This window comes from Chenopodium quinoa, unplaced genomic scaffold, assembly GCF_001683475.1.
Source record: "Chenopodium quinoa cultivar QQ74 unplaced genomic scaffold, ASM168347v1, whole genome shotgun sequence".
In the NCBI taxonomy this organism is placed as follows: domain Eukaryota; kingdom Viridiplantae; phylum Streptophyta; class Magnoliopsida; order Caryophyllales; family Amaranthaceae; genus Chenopodium; species Chenopodium quinoa.
Window position 1 is genome coordinate 106,200 of NW_018742881.1, and position 15,790 is coordinate 121,989.

A 15,790-nucleotide genomic window follows, 5' to 3' on the forward strand; every position below is an offset into this window, starting at 1 on the left:
GATTCATACTCTATCTCGATACATGCCATAATTAACTCGTAACTCGTGATAAATATGTATATAGAGATACAATTTGTGGTATGAATTCCTTACTCTACACAAATGTCTAAGATGTTTAGATTTTTAAAATCCCCAATGGTCATACGGGGAGAGAAATGCTTCTTTCACTCCAACCAAAACACAACTTTTACTTGTCATAGAAAGTAGAACTAGTACAAGTACTAAACTTCCAAATCAATTAAATTAAAAAAAAAAATAAAAAATTGGTTATTAAATTTGTATAGGTATGTGCGTGGATTGGATCTTCGATCATGGTTAAAAATTGAATAGCTAGCCACTCAACAAAGGCGTTGACTTTTCTCAGCACCACATCAGTTATCAGTACATGTTTGATGTTTGTGCATCATTCTTTTTAACACCTGATTCCCTGACATTAATTACATACCTTGCTGGGAATTGGAATAGTGTATCCCAATAACAAGGCCATTTTTGCTAGTGGTCATTTCTTAATTTGGATCTTTAGATTTCCTTAATTATTCACTTTAATATTCCTAATTACAAAGTAATAAATAATGTACTAGATTCGTGCTAAAATCTTGAAACGAGCATGTTGAGGGGTGCATGCATTACAGTTTATTTTGTGATCGAGATTGGGTGACCTTTCCAGTTTCAGATTGTAAATTCGATTTACTTAAAACTTTTTGTATTTAAATTATGGAATAAGAATATTTATCAAGTGATCAATGCATGGATATTTGTATCATGTACTACATATTTTCCTCATGTATTTAATTAATTAATTATACGGGAAAAAAAAAGGAATAGAGTGACAGGTGATGGAACTTAATTGAATTTTATCACTTCAACCTAAAATTGGGAACTAGAAGGTCCCTATTTGTGAGGAAGACAAAATTAGCAAGCATGCACAAAATCAAATTATTTTATTTTGGACTATACATTACATATATGCATTATTACATTGTAATAGAAATATATAAGACAGTTTCCTATATTTGGCATGATTGTATTTAGCAGTTAGTGTAACAAGAAAAAAAATAGGGGTTGATTTTACAAATCAGTAGACTAATGGCACTAAAAGATTGTACGTACAATGGGGTCTATGAAAAATTAGATGTGTCAAAATCAAAGAAAAAACATATGCGGCAATATATTGCAACATGTAGCATGTTGCTGTGCATATACAGTTACATTTGTCCTGGCAAGTGGCAATTTTTATAGCAATGTAGTCATATAGATAGCCCCATCCATCACCAATTCGGTTGAACCTTCGCTATCGAGCTATCTCCATTGAGTTCGGGTTGATTATTCATATTTTCTCTGTCCCGTTATGTTTGTCCCACTTTTCTGTTTAGATAAATCCTGTTGTATTTGCCTCGTCATGATAAAGTAAGCACATGACAAAGGAGCGGCCTCACATGCAACGAATCCAACCATAATTTTGTATAAATGAAATTTAATTATGATCCGGGCAAACTTAAAAGGACGGATGATGGATGAAGGGGGCATTAGACGGAAATGGCATTAGAAGAACAACCCCTTTTCCTTTTATGCTTGGACCTTATATCATTGAATGAATTTGGACCTCAAATACTCCATATAACTTGAAGGGTTGAATTGGCCCGGCCGGCTCAGCCCAATTGATCAAACATATTTGGGTGGGTTTTGGGGGGAGCATCCGAGCATGGGAGGACAGATAGGTGTACCTTCAACCAAAACACCATTATTGGATAAGATTTTTTGTAGGATAAGAATAATGGAGCATGTTTAGAAGCAAGTATATATGAATATTAGTTGGAAATGAATTAGACCAAAAAAAAAATGGATAGTATTGGCACTGCTTTCAAGTCCTAACGTCAAGTTTGTCTAACATGTACATTAGTACATTACAATTATTTTGGAACTAACCAATGGCCATACTGGCCAATGGGTATGGTGTCCTTATCTATTTTCTATCAATTATCAACCGAACTTTTCTTGTCGCGATTTTAATTTTTCAAGTAAAAGACAATATATACTCCATGGAAACATTATTCGATAATTATTGGAAAAATGAGTGAGGTAAAAACTTTATAGAAACACGTAAATTTGAGTATTGAGTGTTTGAAGGATCATAGCTAAAAGTTATAAAGTACGAAATTCATGCTTTTACACTAACTCTGATATTTTTAGTTGCAATTTTGGGGTAATATTTAAGAGATATAAAATGTTTTAAAGTTACTACTAAAAAAAATTGGAGGTAATACTTTGAATCATTCCTGTGAAAGTAGTGAAAGTGAAAGTGTGAAACAAATTTGATAAAGTCCAAAATGGAAGGCAGATCTTGTGTCCAATATTTAACAGAAGTTGGGCTGGGCTCTGTTAAGGAAAGTTCTAATTGGGCTTCATTAAGTCACAAGCATTGAATTTCCTAATTGTGTAGTTGTGTCCATAAAAAACTTATGCTTGGTTTGTTGTGTAAAGGTCTGATCTCATTTGGGTCAGCTCTTTTGGTGGATTGGGGGGAACATGAATTGGGCCTGTGAAGGGCGTCTAAACAAGTCAAGTACCAGTAGTAAAACATTAAGTTTTTTTTTTAAAAAAAAAAAAAAAAAAAAAGTGGAAATTGTTGTTGGTAATCTAATATGCTTGCATAATTAGTTGATAAAATCATAAAATAAATAGAAATCTAAATAAATAGCCACTCACATATTTTATTCAAAGGTGGCATTAATATACAAGCAGTTGACAATCTTTTATCCAATCTTGAACTAATAAGGGAAATTTGAACACCTCAAATTCACTAATTGAACTTCATATTATGTAGAAATGTTAATACAAAATGTTAATACATATTGAATTTATTTAGGATAAACAATTTTTTTAAAAAAAAATATAATAATAATAATAATAATAATAATAATAATAATAATAATAATAATAATAATAATAATAATAATAATAATAATAAAAATATAAATAAAAAAAAAAAAAAAAAAAAACAATACTATGTTGAAACCAAATTCAAGCCCAACACATGGACCCAAATTGCTACTCTTAACATCTCATGAGTTTTTTCAAGGGCAAAATAAGGGGGTTGGGTTAAGCCATGACATCCCCATGGCTTGTGTGAAATACAACTAAACTAGCTTGATCTTATGGCTCTAGTTAAATTCTAAGTCTATTAATTTGAACTCTTCAAAGTGAATTTTCTATCTTGAACAAAACACTCTACTCTCTCCGTGTTTTTTTAAGTGTTACACTTTTCATTTTCGGCCGTGTTTTTATAAGTATTATATTTCCTTTTTTGGCAAAAAACTACATTAAAATATTATATCTCTATCCTCTCATGGTTCCCACCCAAACCCACTACTACTTTTTTTTACGAATTTTTCACCAAATACCACTAAGTTTAAGCTTAATTCACCGTATACCACCAAAAACTTTCTAATACACCATATAACCTTCAGTTTTATGAAAATGTCACAACATGCCATTAATGACTAACGGAGGTTCACACCGTTAGTCATTAAGGTTAATAATGCCACGTGGCACTCAGTAATTGGTCCAAATAAAAAAATTTAAAACAAAAACAAAAATATGTAAAAAAAATGAAAAAAACCCACCACCCACCCTCCAAGCCACCGCGAAACCCTAACCCTTACCCTAGGCCCACCTAAAACTGGTCGGCCGCCACCCTAAACCCTCGAAATCGGCCGGCCAGAACCCCCAAATACAAACAACCACCCCGCCGATCTAAGTCCAACTTCGAAATCACCCCTTGACCCAAATCCTACCCCCGAAACCACCATAACCACCACCCTTAAAACACCATCCAGCCTCGAAAAACCCCTCTAACCTTCGCAAATCACCGAAAACCTCCATCCCGGCCTCGATTAACCCCTCTAACCTTCACAAAATGGCCGAAAACCTCCATCCCATCCCCGATTAACCCCTCTAACCTTTACCACGAAACTTGCCGAAAACCACCACCACGAAACCCCAAAACTGTAACACCCCAATAATTCTCTCTTTAAACCTGTGAACCTGAAAAATATTCAAGAGAATTACTAGCGTGTTACCGCCACGTGTTCAAACGTTAAGGCTTTATCAGAAAATAGCAGCGGAAAAACTAAATCAGTTATAAATAAGTTTCAAAACCAACGAATGAAACCAAATTAAGTCATACAACTTGGAACCATTAAGGCCCTTATTCAAAACCCAATAAAAGTAGTAAGTGATTAAATTCAGTGTTCAAATAAATTCAAACCCAAAAGAAATAGTGTCGAATAAAATCGAATTAAAACAAATTCAAACTTGCAAAAGAAATAAAATGCAAACAACCAACTCTCTACTCAAGATCCCACAACCCTGATGAATGCTGCATGTGTAAGAACCTGTGGTAATTCTGCTCCCCAATATTACAAGTGTAAAAATTAGATCGTCACAGGGTCATTGAAAGGCGAAAGCCATGACCAAAGAAAGACACACAAAGCACGCAATCAGCAAAGCTGAGTACATACAAGCTACAAAATAAATTAAGAAATCCATAACATGCTACTAATAATCAATCATCATGCATCATTAAATTATAGACTCAACACACGACTCAACTATTTATATTACTAAGACTCCATTAATTAATAATAGGTAAATCATTATTTTTATTCATTGGATTACGCAATAGACAAGGTTGTCCAACCCATGCTCCATTTGGAACATCAATAAAAGAAAAACCCCATGCCTCCTTTTGGAAACATCAATAAACATCCAACGACCACGGGCGCGACTCCGTGACCGTAGTTAGTATGAGATCTCACCTAACTCCTAGTTTTGAAAAATATTTGAAATAAGAGACTCGTAGATCAGACGGCCTCGAGAAAAGTACACGGCTAATACCCCATGTACCCCAACCCCTGATTGTCATTACTCCAGAAGTGCACCAATCCAGAGTTTTATTGCTCATCCATCTTGCACTTTACGTGATTTACAGATTTAGACTTGGTGATGACTCATATGCATAACAATACAGTCAATCCAATATCAATTCAATCAAGTAAAACAACTTTTCAATTTCAATTCTTGATTTATTAGTGGCAAGCAACATTTATTATTTATTCCTTTACTACCTCAGTGTATAAACACCTTGAGTGCATAAGGCACCCCAAAACCTTAACCTCGTCTTAGAAGACTTAAATTCTTCCTTTACTCATCCTGCTTGCATAATCATGAATGAGTAATAAATTAATCATTACACCAATCATATACCTTTGCCTCTAAGCGCACCTTGCATAATTAGAGCACAAATAATACTTGCAATATAAAATAGTGCACGTCATACGAAATTCACAATGTATAACCAAACAATTTAACTCAGTCATCCCTATACATGATACTAAGTTCTCGATCCGTCGTCCTTAAACATGCACCTAAAAGAAAGGTTTCGTAACTTGTACGTACCTTGAGCAAACGAATTGGTATGTCACTTTACTAACTAGAAATCACCTTCAATAAACTCCTCTCCTAAGCCAAATAATAACATCTCAATCAATACCCAATCAATCAAATTTACAACAATACTAACTTACTTTAAAACCTTCAAAATCCAAATCAAACAACACTTTAAAACCTTCCCTTTAGATAAAATTAAAGGCTTATATATAGTTCTTTAAATTTTTCTTCATAAAAACCTTAAAATACACTCTTATACATGAAATTACAGCAAGTTCAAAGTCTAATAAAAATCTGAAAATTATATAAAAAAACCCCTAAAAATCTCCCTTTTTAATGGGTGATTAAACCCTCTTTATAAAACATCAAAAGTAGTACTTAGAAACTATTTCCAACACTTAAAAATTCAATAAAAACATATATTTATGCTTAATTAACTTTAAACATAATTAATTTTATTAATCAAACTCAAGGATAACATTTTAAGTATAAAAAAAACTTTGTTAAAATCAAAAACTGCCCGAAAATCATATTTAGAGGCTGAATTTGGCGGTGCTCACCACCAAAGGTAGTGAATCTTTCTTAAAACGTTGTTTTCACATGGAAAACACTACTTTTTCATCAAAATCGGATGAGTTCAGAATCTGATCGGGATTAAAACGGGATTAATATTAACGAACGAAAATCTAAAAATTAAAACACGAATCTACGTGTTCAAAATAATCTGGAATTAAGTTAAACTAATCAGTATTTATAATCACAAAAATTTCAAAACATCATTACTATAAAAGCCCTAAATCAATTGTTCATAAAAACCCTAAAATCATGATGTTCAATAAATTGAAACCCTAGGTTTATAATTCATAAAATATGAAATTTATAACATAAATATAATCTGAAATTTATAATCTTTATACCATTAAAATATAATTTGATACTAAAAATATAATCTTTATACTAAAATCAAAACCTAGAACAATTAAATTAACATTAAGCAAAATAATGAAACAAAGGAGGATGAAAATAAGACTAACCTTTTTGTGTGGGAAATTTTTTGGAGATTCATGAGGTATTTATAGGAGAGAATTATTGTAGGGTAAAAAGAAAGATTGGGCCTCATAAAAATAATGGTTCGATTAAGTAAACAAATGGGTTAGGCTTGTGTGATTGGACATAAATTGTAGAATAAAGGTGCATAAAATAATTTGTTCAAATAATTTTCGACCCAGATTAATAATTTGAAACTTTTGAAATTAAATTATGAAAAATAACAAATAAATATTATAAATAAAATAAATTTTCATTTATAAAATATTTAAAAATACGGGGGATTACAAAAACACCAAAATCGAAACCCTAAATTTTGGTTTTAGGGTTTCGGCATACGTGGTGGTTCAATGGGGTGGAGATGGCATCGGGACAAGGCGAATTCGTTCGCCGACGCGAGGGAGGGGGGTTTCAACGTCGGCCGGTGTTTAGGGGACGGTTTTTCGAGTGAGGGAAGAGTTTTTGAGGTGATTCAATGGGGTTTTCGAGGGAGGCACGACAGATCAGGGGAAGAGGAGGAGCGCCGGCGGAGGTCCTGGTCGGATTCCGCACCGACGAGGGGGTTCGTTGGTGGTGGCTGACAGGGGGTGTCGTTGGTGGTGGCTTGCTGGGGAAACGTTGGTGGTGGTAGGTTTTTTTTTTCTTTTTTTTTATTTTTTCAATAATTAATTAAATAATTATTTTAAAATGAAATTATTTAGAAGGGAACACATCACAAGCTGCCACGTGGCATTATTAACCTTAATGACTAACGGTGTTAACCTCCGTTAGTCATTAATGGCATGTTGTGACATTTCCATAAAACTGAAGGTTATATGGTGTATTACAAAGTTTTTGGTGGTATACGATGAATTAAGCTTAAACTCAGTGGTATTTGATGAAAAATCCGTTTTTTTTTATTATGGCTTTGATTGGTAGTTAGCTTATTGGGGGTATATTAGCTTATTTGACTAACTTTTGCTGATTGACTAGTCAAACAAGCTAATACAAGTGTTTGGTAGTAAGCTTATTGAAAGAGCTTATTCCACTAAATAAGCTCTTTTTGAAAAAGCTCATTTTATGAGTTTTTTCAATTAACTTATTCATGAACATCATTTTTGAAAAAGCTCTTTTTGAAAAAGTGAATAAGCTCTTTTTCAATTAACTTTTTCATGACAAGAGCTTGGCATGAACATGACAGTCTGGCCCATATGAATAAGCTAATTGAAAAAGCTCTTTTTGAAAAAGTGAATAAGCTTTTTCAATTAACTTATTCATGACAAGAGCTTGGCATGAACATGACAGTCTGGCCCATATGTTAACCCACTTTTTATAACCAATCCTAGTAATTACTACGGTGCCTGTTACCTTGGCACTTGTGCTGTTTTAAAATAATTGACACAATTTCTATAGACTCAATTTTTACATGACCCATTTGAACATGAGATACATTGACATAGCCAAACCATGCTCATCTTTATTATAAAGGAAATGTTTAAGACTAAAATATTAAAAACTTCTTTTAACACATTATTGATGAAGATTTCATTTATTATATAATGATTATAATCCATATAAAATACAATCATAAACTATATGATTGAGTTATTTTTGAACTATGTACAAACTCACTATTATGGCATCCAAATTACTACTCTTAACATTCCATGAGTTTTATTTAGGGGCGAAACTAGGAGGTTGGATTAAGCTATGACATCCCCATGGTTTATGCTAAATACAATTGGACTAGCTTGATCTTGATCTTGATCTTGAGCTTTGTGTCTCCAGTTAAATTTTGAAAGTCTTTTAATTTGTGAACTCTTCAAAGTGGATTTTGTATCTTGAACAAAATAATGTATTTTATTTAGAGGTGAACATGAGTCGGGCTATTCTAAAAATGACCCAACCCGATGCAAACCTACCTCAAGTTCATCATAACTATGCTAGTGGCCCATGGACGACGGTGCATGAACATCATTTTCAAAAGTTGGCATGAGCTTGACATGAACATGACAGGCTGACCCATTTGTTAACCCACTCTTTAAAACCAATTTCCTAGTGATTAATGTAGGCGCATTTTTTACATGACCCATTGAAGCACGAAGTACAGACATAACCAAACTCCCGAACCCATGCCCATCTTTATTATTAAGGAAATGTTTAAGAGTAAAATATTAAAAGGAAATATTAAATGTACATTGACACATTATTGATGAAGATTTAATTGATTATATAATCTACATAAAATACAATTATAAACTATAAGACCGTTATTTTTAAACTATTTACAAATTCACTATTATCACGTCCAAATTCAACTCATTTATAACCATAGCTTCAAAATTTACTACTCTTATTATTCATTTACAATATTCAATTATATTTAATTAACAACAGACAATTGACGAAACACGTTTACAATCTGTCCAATCGATCCAAAAGGCAATCTATATGAAAAGATTGAAAACCAAGCATTTGATCATTAAACAACTTAATTAACAAGATTATTGGGCCACCACTCCTTTAAACAATAATGATTACGAGTAATCAGATATCAGAGTACTCAGTTTTCAGACTAATGACCCTCTCACCCACTAGGCCACTTCTTCTTCATGTGCTATCCTTCATTCCTTCCTTTGACTTTTGTTATTTTGTACAGTAGTTGGGCTGAGTTCTTTGACTATCGAAACTTCCATTTCTTTTTCTTTTTTTTCAAAGTTGGTTGTGTTGTGGACCTTATAGTGATATATTTTTTTTTTCAATAAAGCTCATAAAGGAAAACAACAATTCAATCAAATGAAATTTTCTTTGTGCAGGGTGTATGGAGTATAGTAATGAACATGTAGTTGTTTTGTGATGAAAATATAATTATTTCGTAAAGAATATATAGCTGTTTTATAAAGAATAATTTCATCAATCCAACTTTGAACCAATATGCCCCAAATCTCTTTTATTAATGGGTGTGTTTCCATTCATTATTTTTTATGGCTAATTAGAGTTTGTCATGTCTAATCTGGTAAAAAAACTTTACGGCTAATGAGAGTTGACCATATATGTCCAATCGGGTGTACATATACATATACTCCGTATTTCGTATAATATAAGATTAGATTTAATAAATTCAGGGGATGAAAACACATCTTTTAATTTTTTTAAAAACTATAATTCTCCATAACTTCTCATGCTTATTTCTTTTGTAAATTTGTTATGTCCCAAGATTTGGCATAGTGTATATTTTTTTCCCTTTAGTCTTTTTCGACCCGGAGACCTTGCCTTTTTTTACTCTTAACTTTCCAAACTAAAATAAATATTCCATAAAATTTAGCTAAATTAAATTAATAAACAAATTAATCAATCATAAAAATATAATATTATAAAAAAATAAATAAAAAGCTTTACTTTCCTTATAAAGAAATAATCAAAAAAATATAACCCCACTCATTAAAACATACATTCTCCCAACTTCTCCACATCTTCCTCATCAACTTCAATAATAATCATCCAACCACCATTTCCAATACCAAGCTACCTTCAATGGCAGATTGAAGATAACCTAAACATAGGAGAGAGAAAGTAAAAGAGAAGAGGAGAGAGAAAGTGATTACAATGTGGAGGTCGTATTTTCGAAGAAGTTTAACAATGGCGGCGACTCATCGGAGTCGTCAAACGCTGTACACTCCGGCGCGTTTTCCGGCGGTTTTTTCGGCGTCGAGAGACGATAATCGAGAAGAAAAGAGGTTTATGGCGACGGCGAGTGGCGGAGCAGAGAGAGAAGCGGCGGTTTCGTTGGGAGAAGTGAAGAAATTGATGAGATTAGTGAATGTTGAAGCGTTGAAGACGAAGCTTGGAGAAGATGGTAAAGAAGTGATTGGATATTCAGAGCTTTTGAAAACTTGTGAAAGTATGGGAGTTACGAGATCTGTTGATGAAGCTGCTGCTTTCGCGAAAGTTCTTGATGAAGCTGGTGTTGTTTTGCTCTTTCGTGATAAAGTTTATCTTCATCCTGATAAGGTATAAATTTTGAAACCGATTTTGATGTGTTTTTTTTGGAATTTTGATTTGTTCTTTAATTTGTGTTTATTTTTGCTGGAAATTTGAGTGATTGTTTGTGGTTGATGATTATATATTGAAGAAATGTGTGTATTGGTGTGTTGATTTGTGATGTTGTATTGTTTATTTGTTTTGTGTGTGGAGAGGAATCTTGTTTTTTGGAATTATGTGTAAATATCAATTTTGAATGGATATGGAGAAATTGGATAGGTATGATTGAGTTTGAGATGATTTTAAGCATATGGAAGATTGTTGTCGATTTCGGAAGATTTGGTTAGAGGTCTGAGGGTTGATTATGGGTGTGAATCAAAGGGTTGGCACAATAAGAGTCTTGTCTTTGATTTCGAGAGTTGAAATTACCATTGCTATGGTACAAAAATGGTGAAGATGTTGGCAATTGAGAATTTGGTTGATACCAAAGTCATGTGAGTACATGATGGCAAGCTAAGTTGGGGAAAAGAAGAAAAAAGAATGTCCAAATGATGGTAATGAAATATAGGAACCAATACAACTCAATTGAGGATGCAAGGCATGCCAAATATATGATCGGCTGCACAATCTAATATACTGTGAGGTCGTGAGGGTGCTTTCATATTTAGAAATTTCAATATTTTTCCCTATCAAATTGACATAGCCAATTCTGTTTAAAAAAATTTCAACTCCCAAGCTTGAATAAAAGTAAGCCCTGCTTGTTAAGGCTACTTTAGCCATTCATATGCCTCATATTAGGGGTTCTTTTTGTAGCCTACCTATGTTGGCATCTTCTTTCACACATAGCCTGCAGGATTACACAATTGCACCCAAGGAAAGGGAGGTTAGCGTGTGTTGTAAAATGCAGTATTCATCTTTGTGTATCTGAAGTCACCATTTCAAAGATCCAGTTATTTGTCTGTATTGCTTAGCACAGGATGAAAAGGTTTTCAGGAGCAATGCTTTTTCGAACCTCTTTCTCAGAACCTTTTGAAAGACTTAAGTTAAGTTTAGAGCGTACCTCATCTTGATTGAAAATTTTCCAACTTGACATACTGAATCTTAGGACATAGGACTAATAGGAGCCAGTAGGCTACAATTGATGTTATCCCTGTATTACAGAATATTTTTTGACCAATAAGCAATCTAAAGCCTAATATGTACTCCGTGCTTAAAACTTTGTCAACTTGAAAGCGAGGCGTATATATATCTTAGGCATGAGGAAATGAATTTAGAGCTTCTCTATCTATGTGCTAAGTAGCAAGCCCGTGGGAGGGTTTCAAGTAAGACTGAAAATCCAGGTGAATTTCTAGATACTGTTTGAGTAGAATTCTTATTAAGTTGTTTGGTCATTTGTAATTTTTTTTTGATGATTAGTCCCGATTCTTGTGTAGCATTTAAATAATTTGAGGCGATTATCTGTTATGCTGTATACTGGATCTTCACCCTTTCAAATATTACAGAGATAAGTCAGAGCGGTATAAAGGAATAAGGAATGCAGCCTTTTCCATTTATTGCTTGTACGTTCAACATGTATTTTGGATCTTTTTATTGGGGGTGACGCAGGGGTTTTTTTTTTTTTTTTTTTTTTTTGGGGGGGGGGGAGGGTGGTGGAGTGGGGTCATCAAATAGAGTTTGAAGGTGCTGTTGACAGTTAGAATATGGATGATTTCTAACTAACTGTTTTTTGCTTGACATAGTGATGGTGACTGATAGGTGGTGTGTTACATGATCTTGTTAAGGTTTTATGCTACTGCTAATTAAAGAGGGAATGAAAAAGGGAGTCTAAAGTTGACTTTACTGAAGCACTTTTAAGCTAAATCAGATGGGTATACTCTTTCTTAAAATCTTTTTGAAGAGGTATCAGATTCCCATTTCTAATTAAGAATCTTGGATTTTACTATGTCATTCTTAGGTGTTATAACTTAGTGCTGTTAAATAAGGTAGGTGGGCTTTTTTTGGGGGGGAAGGGGGGGGGGGGTGTGGCAGAAGTTATAAAGTGACTTTAGTTCATCACTTTTGAGCAGCAACACATGTGAAAACTTTTGGTTTGGATCCTTCTGCAGGGGAATCAGATTCAGCTGTGTAATTTAGATTTTCATTTCGTGGTTAGTATTTTTAACTTCTTCCTAACAAATATTCATTAAATAATCTTTGCTTTGTAATTTATACAGGGTTTTCTTTTTGAAATATTTAATATAGTGATAGGGTCATAGGAAAAATGCAGCACTTCGGGTATTGGAGTTGTTTGCTTATTTGAGGGGATATCTGACAATGATAGTGCATACAAATTCTTCTTGTCTTTTTAATTCGTATATTTCAGTCAATGTCTTCACATTAGTAAAGGGTAGGATATGGAGATAGAAAGGTATATGTTCTTAGATATAGTGAATCAAATAAAGCATTTGGTTTATCTTTTGCCTTTTCAAATCCCATTTTATTTAATGTTTGTGATCATGAGTTTTTGTTATTTATAGGTAGGGAGAGATTTGTATACCAAGATTTGACAGCTTTCTCTAAATGTCATTTCTTTCTTGATGGATCTGATCCTCCTATTGTCCGGTATTGTATACCAAGATGTAAACAGCCTTCTTTATCACTGCCTTACCTTTGGTTGACACCAGAAGCTGAAAGTGAAATACAATCAGGATGCCAAGCAGTGTCAGCAGGAGTTGCCTGCTTTAGAGATTTCATACTCTTCCTTTCTAGAAAGTTTTCTCACTCCTAGGAATTTCTTCTCACCTACGCGTTTATATGATTTATTTCGTCCGTTTATGACTGTAAAAACATCAATGGTGTGCAAAAAGGCTGAGACTATATACATACAAATCCCTTTGTTTTCCTCTTATAAAATATATTTCTCGTTTAGAATCACATCTTAAGTGAAGTTGCTAAAGGGGCATATATTGCTACATAGGCAAATTTATGACGCTATAGTCCAGTAAAGCATATGTAAATTTTATGTAGTTTCTTGAACTTGGATGTATCCATGAGTCCATGACTCCATGTTTTTCACTTAACTCAAAGAGAGATCAGTTTATGAATATTCTAATACTTGGCATTGTCTCTAAAACAATGTATGTCTAATGGCTTGTACTGCTAAATTCTGACATGGCTTGGACCGAATTAAAAGGAAGAAGATGGTTGTTTTTGTGTATAATTGAGAATTACAGATTATAACAAGATGATACAAGCATTTTAGGCTTGTTCTCTACCTCTCTTCCAGAAAATGTAAAATTATCATGTCCTCTCTCTCTTGGCATTTACTTAACTAGCCTACTATCTTAGCTAAATAATATTTCTACTCCCAACGTGTCTCTGACCCCCTTATATTGGTTCTTTCGCCGTGCTTAAAGGGTTATGAACTCGCAAAATCCTTAAAGCCCCTAATAATCACTGATGGCAATTTTGTATTTTTAGCTTGTGTTTTTGGGGATTTTATTTCTATGTCCATTGAGTCCCATCAGTGAGTAAATTAGGACCCAAATGCACTCTTGTTACGTTACAAGAATGTGAAGCTTAATAACATTGAAGCTGTTCTCTTCAAATTTGTACCTAGGGGCCTAAGGTTCTAACTTCTAACTTTTGCGTATTTCAGAGTGGTTATGGGAAATCAAATATGCCATCTGTGTTCATATAATTTTTTATCTGAGCTGGAAGTTGGATCCATATGGTTTGAAACTTAAAGTAATTGATGGAAATATATTCTAAATTAGGATTGGGATATCTGGAATTCTGGATTATACGGCTTAGAAAATAGGGCCCCAAAGATTATTATTAATTCACCAATGTCAAGATTTTTTAATTTTCCGTATGTCATATTAGTGCTTTAGAGATGATGCTTTCAACAAATTTTATAGGCTGATGCCGCTGATCAGCAGAAGCTATGACACTAGTGTTCTTGCTGTTACATACCGTTTTCCTTAACAAACAACTCTCAATTTTCCTTGATCACAGATTCTCCTTTGCATTTGATGGACCTAAAATTACAAACGAATATGTTAATCCTGTCCCTTCTGCTTTTATAATATTCCCTCTGAGAATTCCTGTGTAGAACTTAATTGGGAGATGAGATGGAGTCTTGAGATTTAAGAAGATGCATTTTTGTATTTCAACTTTGTCTCACCCTTCCAATATACCGTATTGATAGTTGCTATACTATAATTCTTAGGTTTGTGGGTGTTACTTATTTCAATTATTTCCTTTGTACTCCATAAACACTGATGTTTGATGCTTTATAAGTACTAAATCCACTCTGATGTTTTGGCACTGTTATAGTTTTATAGATATATGATTTGTAGTCTACAAGAAAAAGACTAATTTGTCAAGCAGCAAATTTGATTCTCATCTGCTTGCTTTTACTGCATCCCTCTCCCCCTCCCCCCTCTTTTTTCTTGAATCCAGGTGGTTGAACTAGTTAGGAGATCAGTCCCACTTGCCTTAACTCCGGAAGATGATCCTAGGAGGGAGGAGCTGCAGAGGTTGCAAGAAAGGAAGGAAGAGATTGACAGGAAGGCTCACAGGCAGGTTCGTTTAATGCTGTGGTCAGGCCTTGGTGTTGCTATATTGCAGGTTGGGCTTTTCTTTCGCCTTACTTTCTGGGAATTCTCGTGGGATGTGATGGAGCCAATCGCATTCTTTACAACAGCAACCGGCTTAGTGATCGGTTATGGCTACTTTATGATCACCTCAAAAGATCCCACGTACCAAGACCTGATGAAGACACTCTTCCTTTCAAGGCAGCGGAAACTGTTCAAGAAGTACCAATTTGATATTGACAGATTTATAGAGCTGAGAGATAAGTGCAAAAATCCTCTCGACAAAAAGCAGATCAACGAGAAGTTAGTACTGTAAAGGTATTCAGTTTCTCTTAACCTGTCTATGTAGCCGGAAGTACTTTCAAGACCTGATTTTGTCTGTCTCATTAATTAAATTTTTGCTGAATTCTCAGATTGATCAATATCTTCTACGGCAGAAGAGGATTGTGGACATATTGATGCCAAGATACTTTTTCGCCAAGTAAAGAAGCCCGTAACTAATATTGCAATTCTTATTTGACCTGTCTATCATCCTTGATAGCAGCTAATCATATTGCGCCATCAGCAAGAAAGCTTTTGCTCTTCTGTCCTATTTTTTCCCTTAGGCAAAGGACTGAGCCTCAAAAAATTTGTAATGGCTTACCCTGTTGTTCCTATTGATAGAGGAGTCTAGTATCTTTCCTGTAGTGGTGTACACTTGCTAACATTAACAGATTTATCTTCAATGAAAGCTACCATTTTGATATCATGTCTGGCTG

The 15,790-nt window shown here is 33.9% G+C and overlaps 1 protein-coding gene across 1 annotated transcript; it reads left to right on the forward strand.

Moving 5' to 3' along the window:
* The first annotated feature begins 9,808 nt into the window (after positions 1–9,808).
* On the forward strand, positions 9,809–15,780 carry LOC110726672 (calcium uniporter protein 6, mitochondrial-like). The gene is made up of 3 exons (XM_021906144.1): positions 9,809–10,485; positions 14,899–15,350; positions 15,446–15,780. Exons 1-2 carry the CDS (start codon positions 10,081–10,083, stop codon positions 15,346–15,348), a joined length of 855 nt encoding a protein of 284 aa, XP_021761836.1. The 5' UTR covers positions 9,809–10,080; the 3' UTR covers positions 15,349–15,350; positions 15,446–15,780.
* The last annotated feature ends 10 nt before the right edge of the window (positions 15,781–15,790 follow it).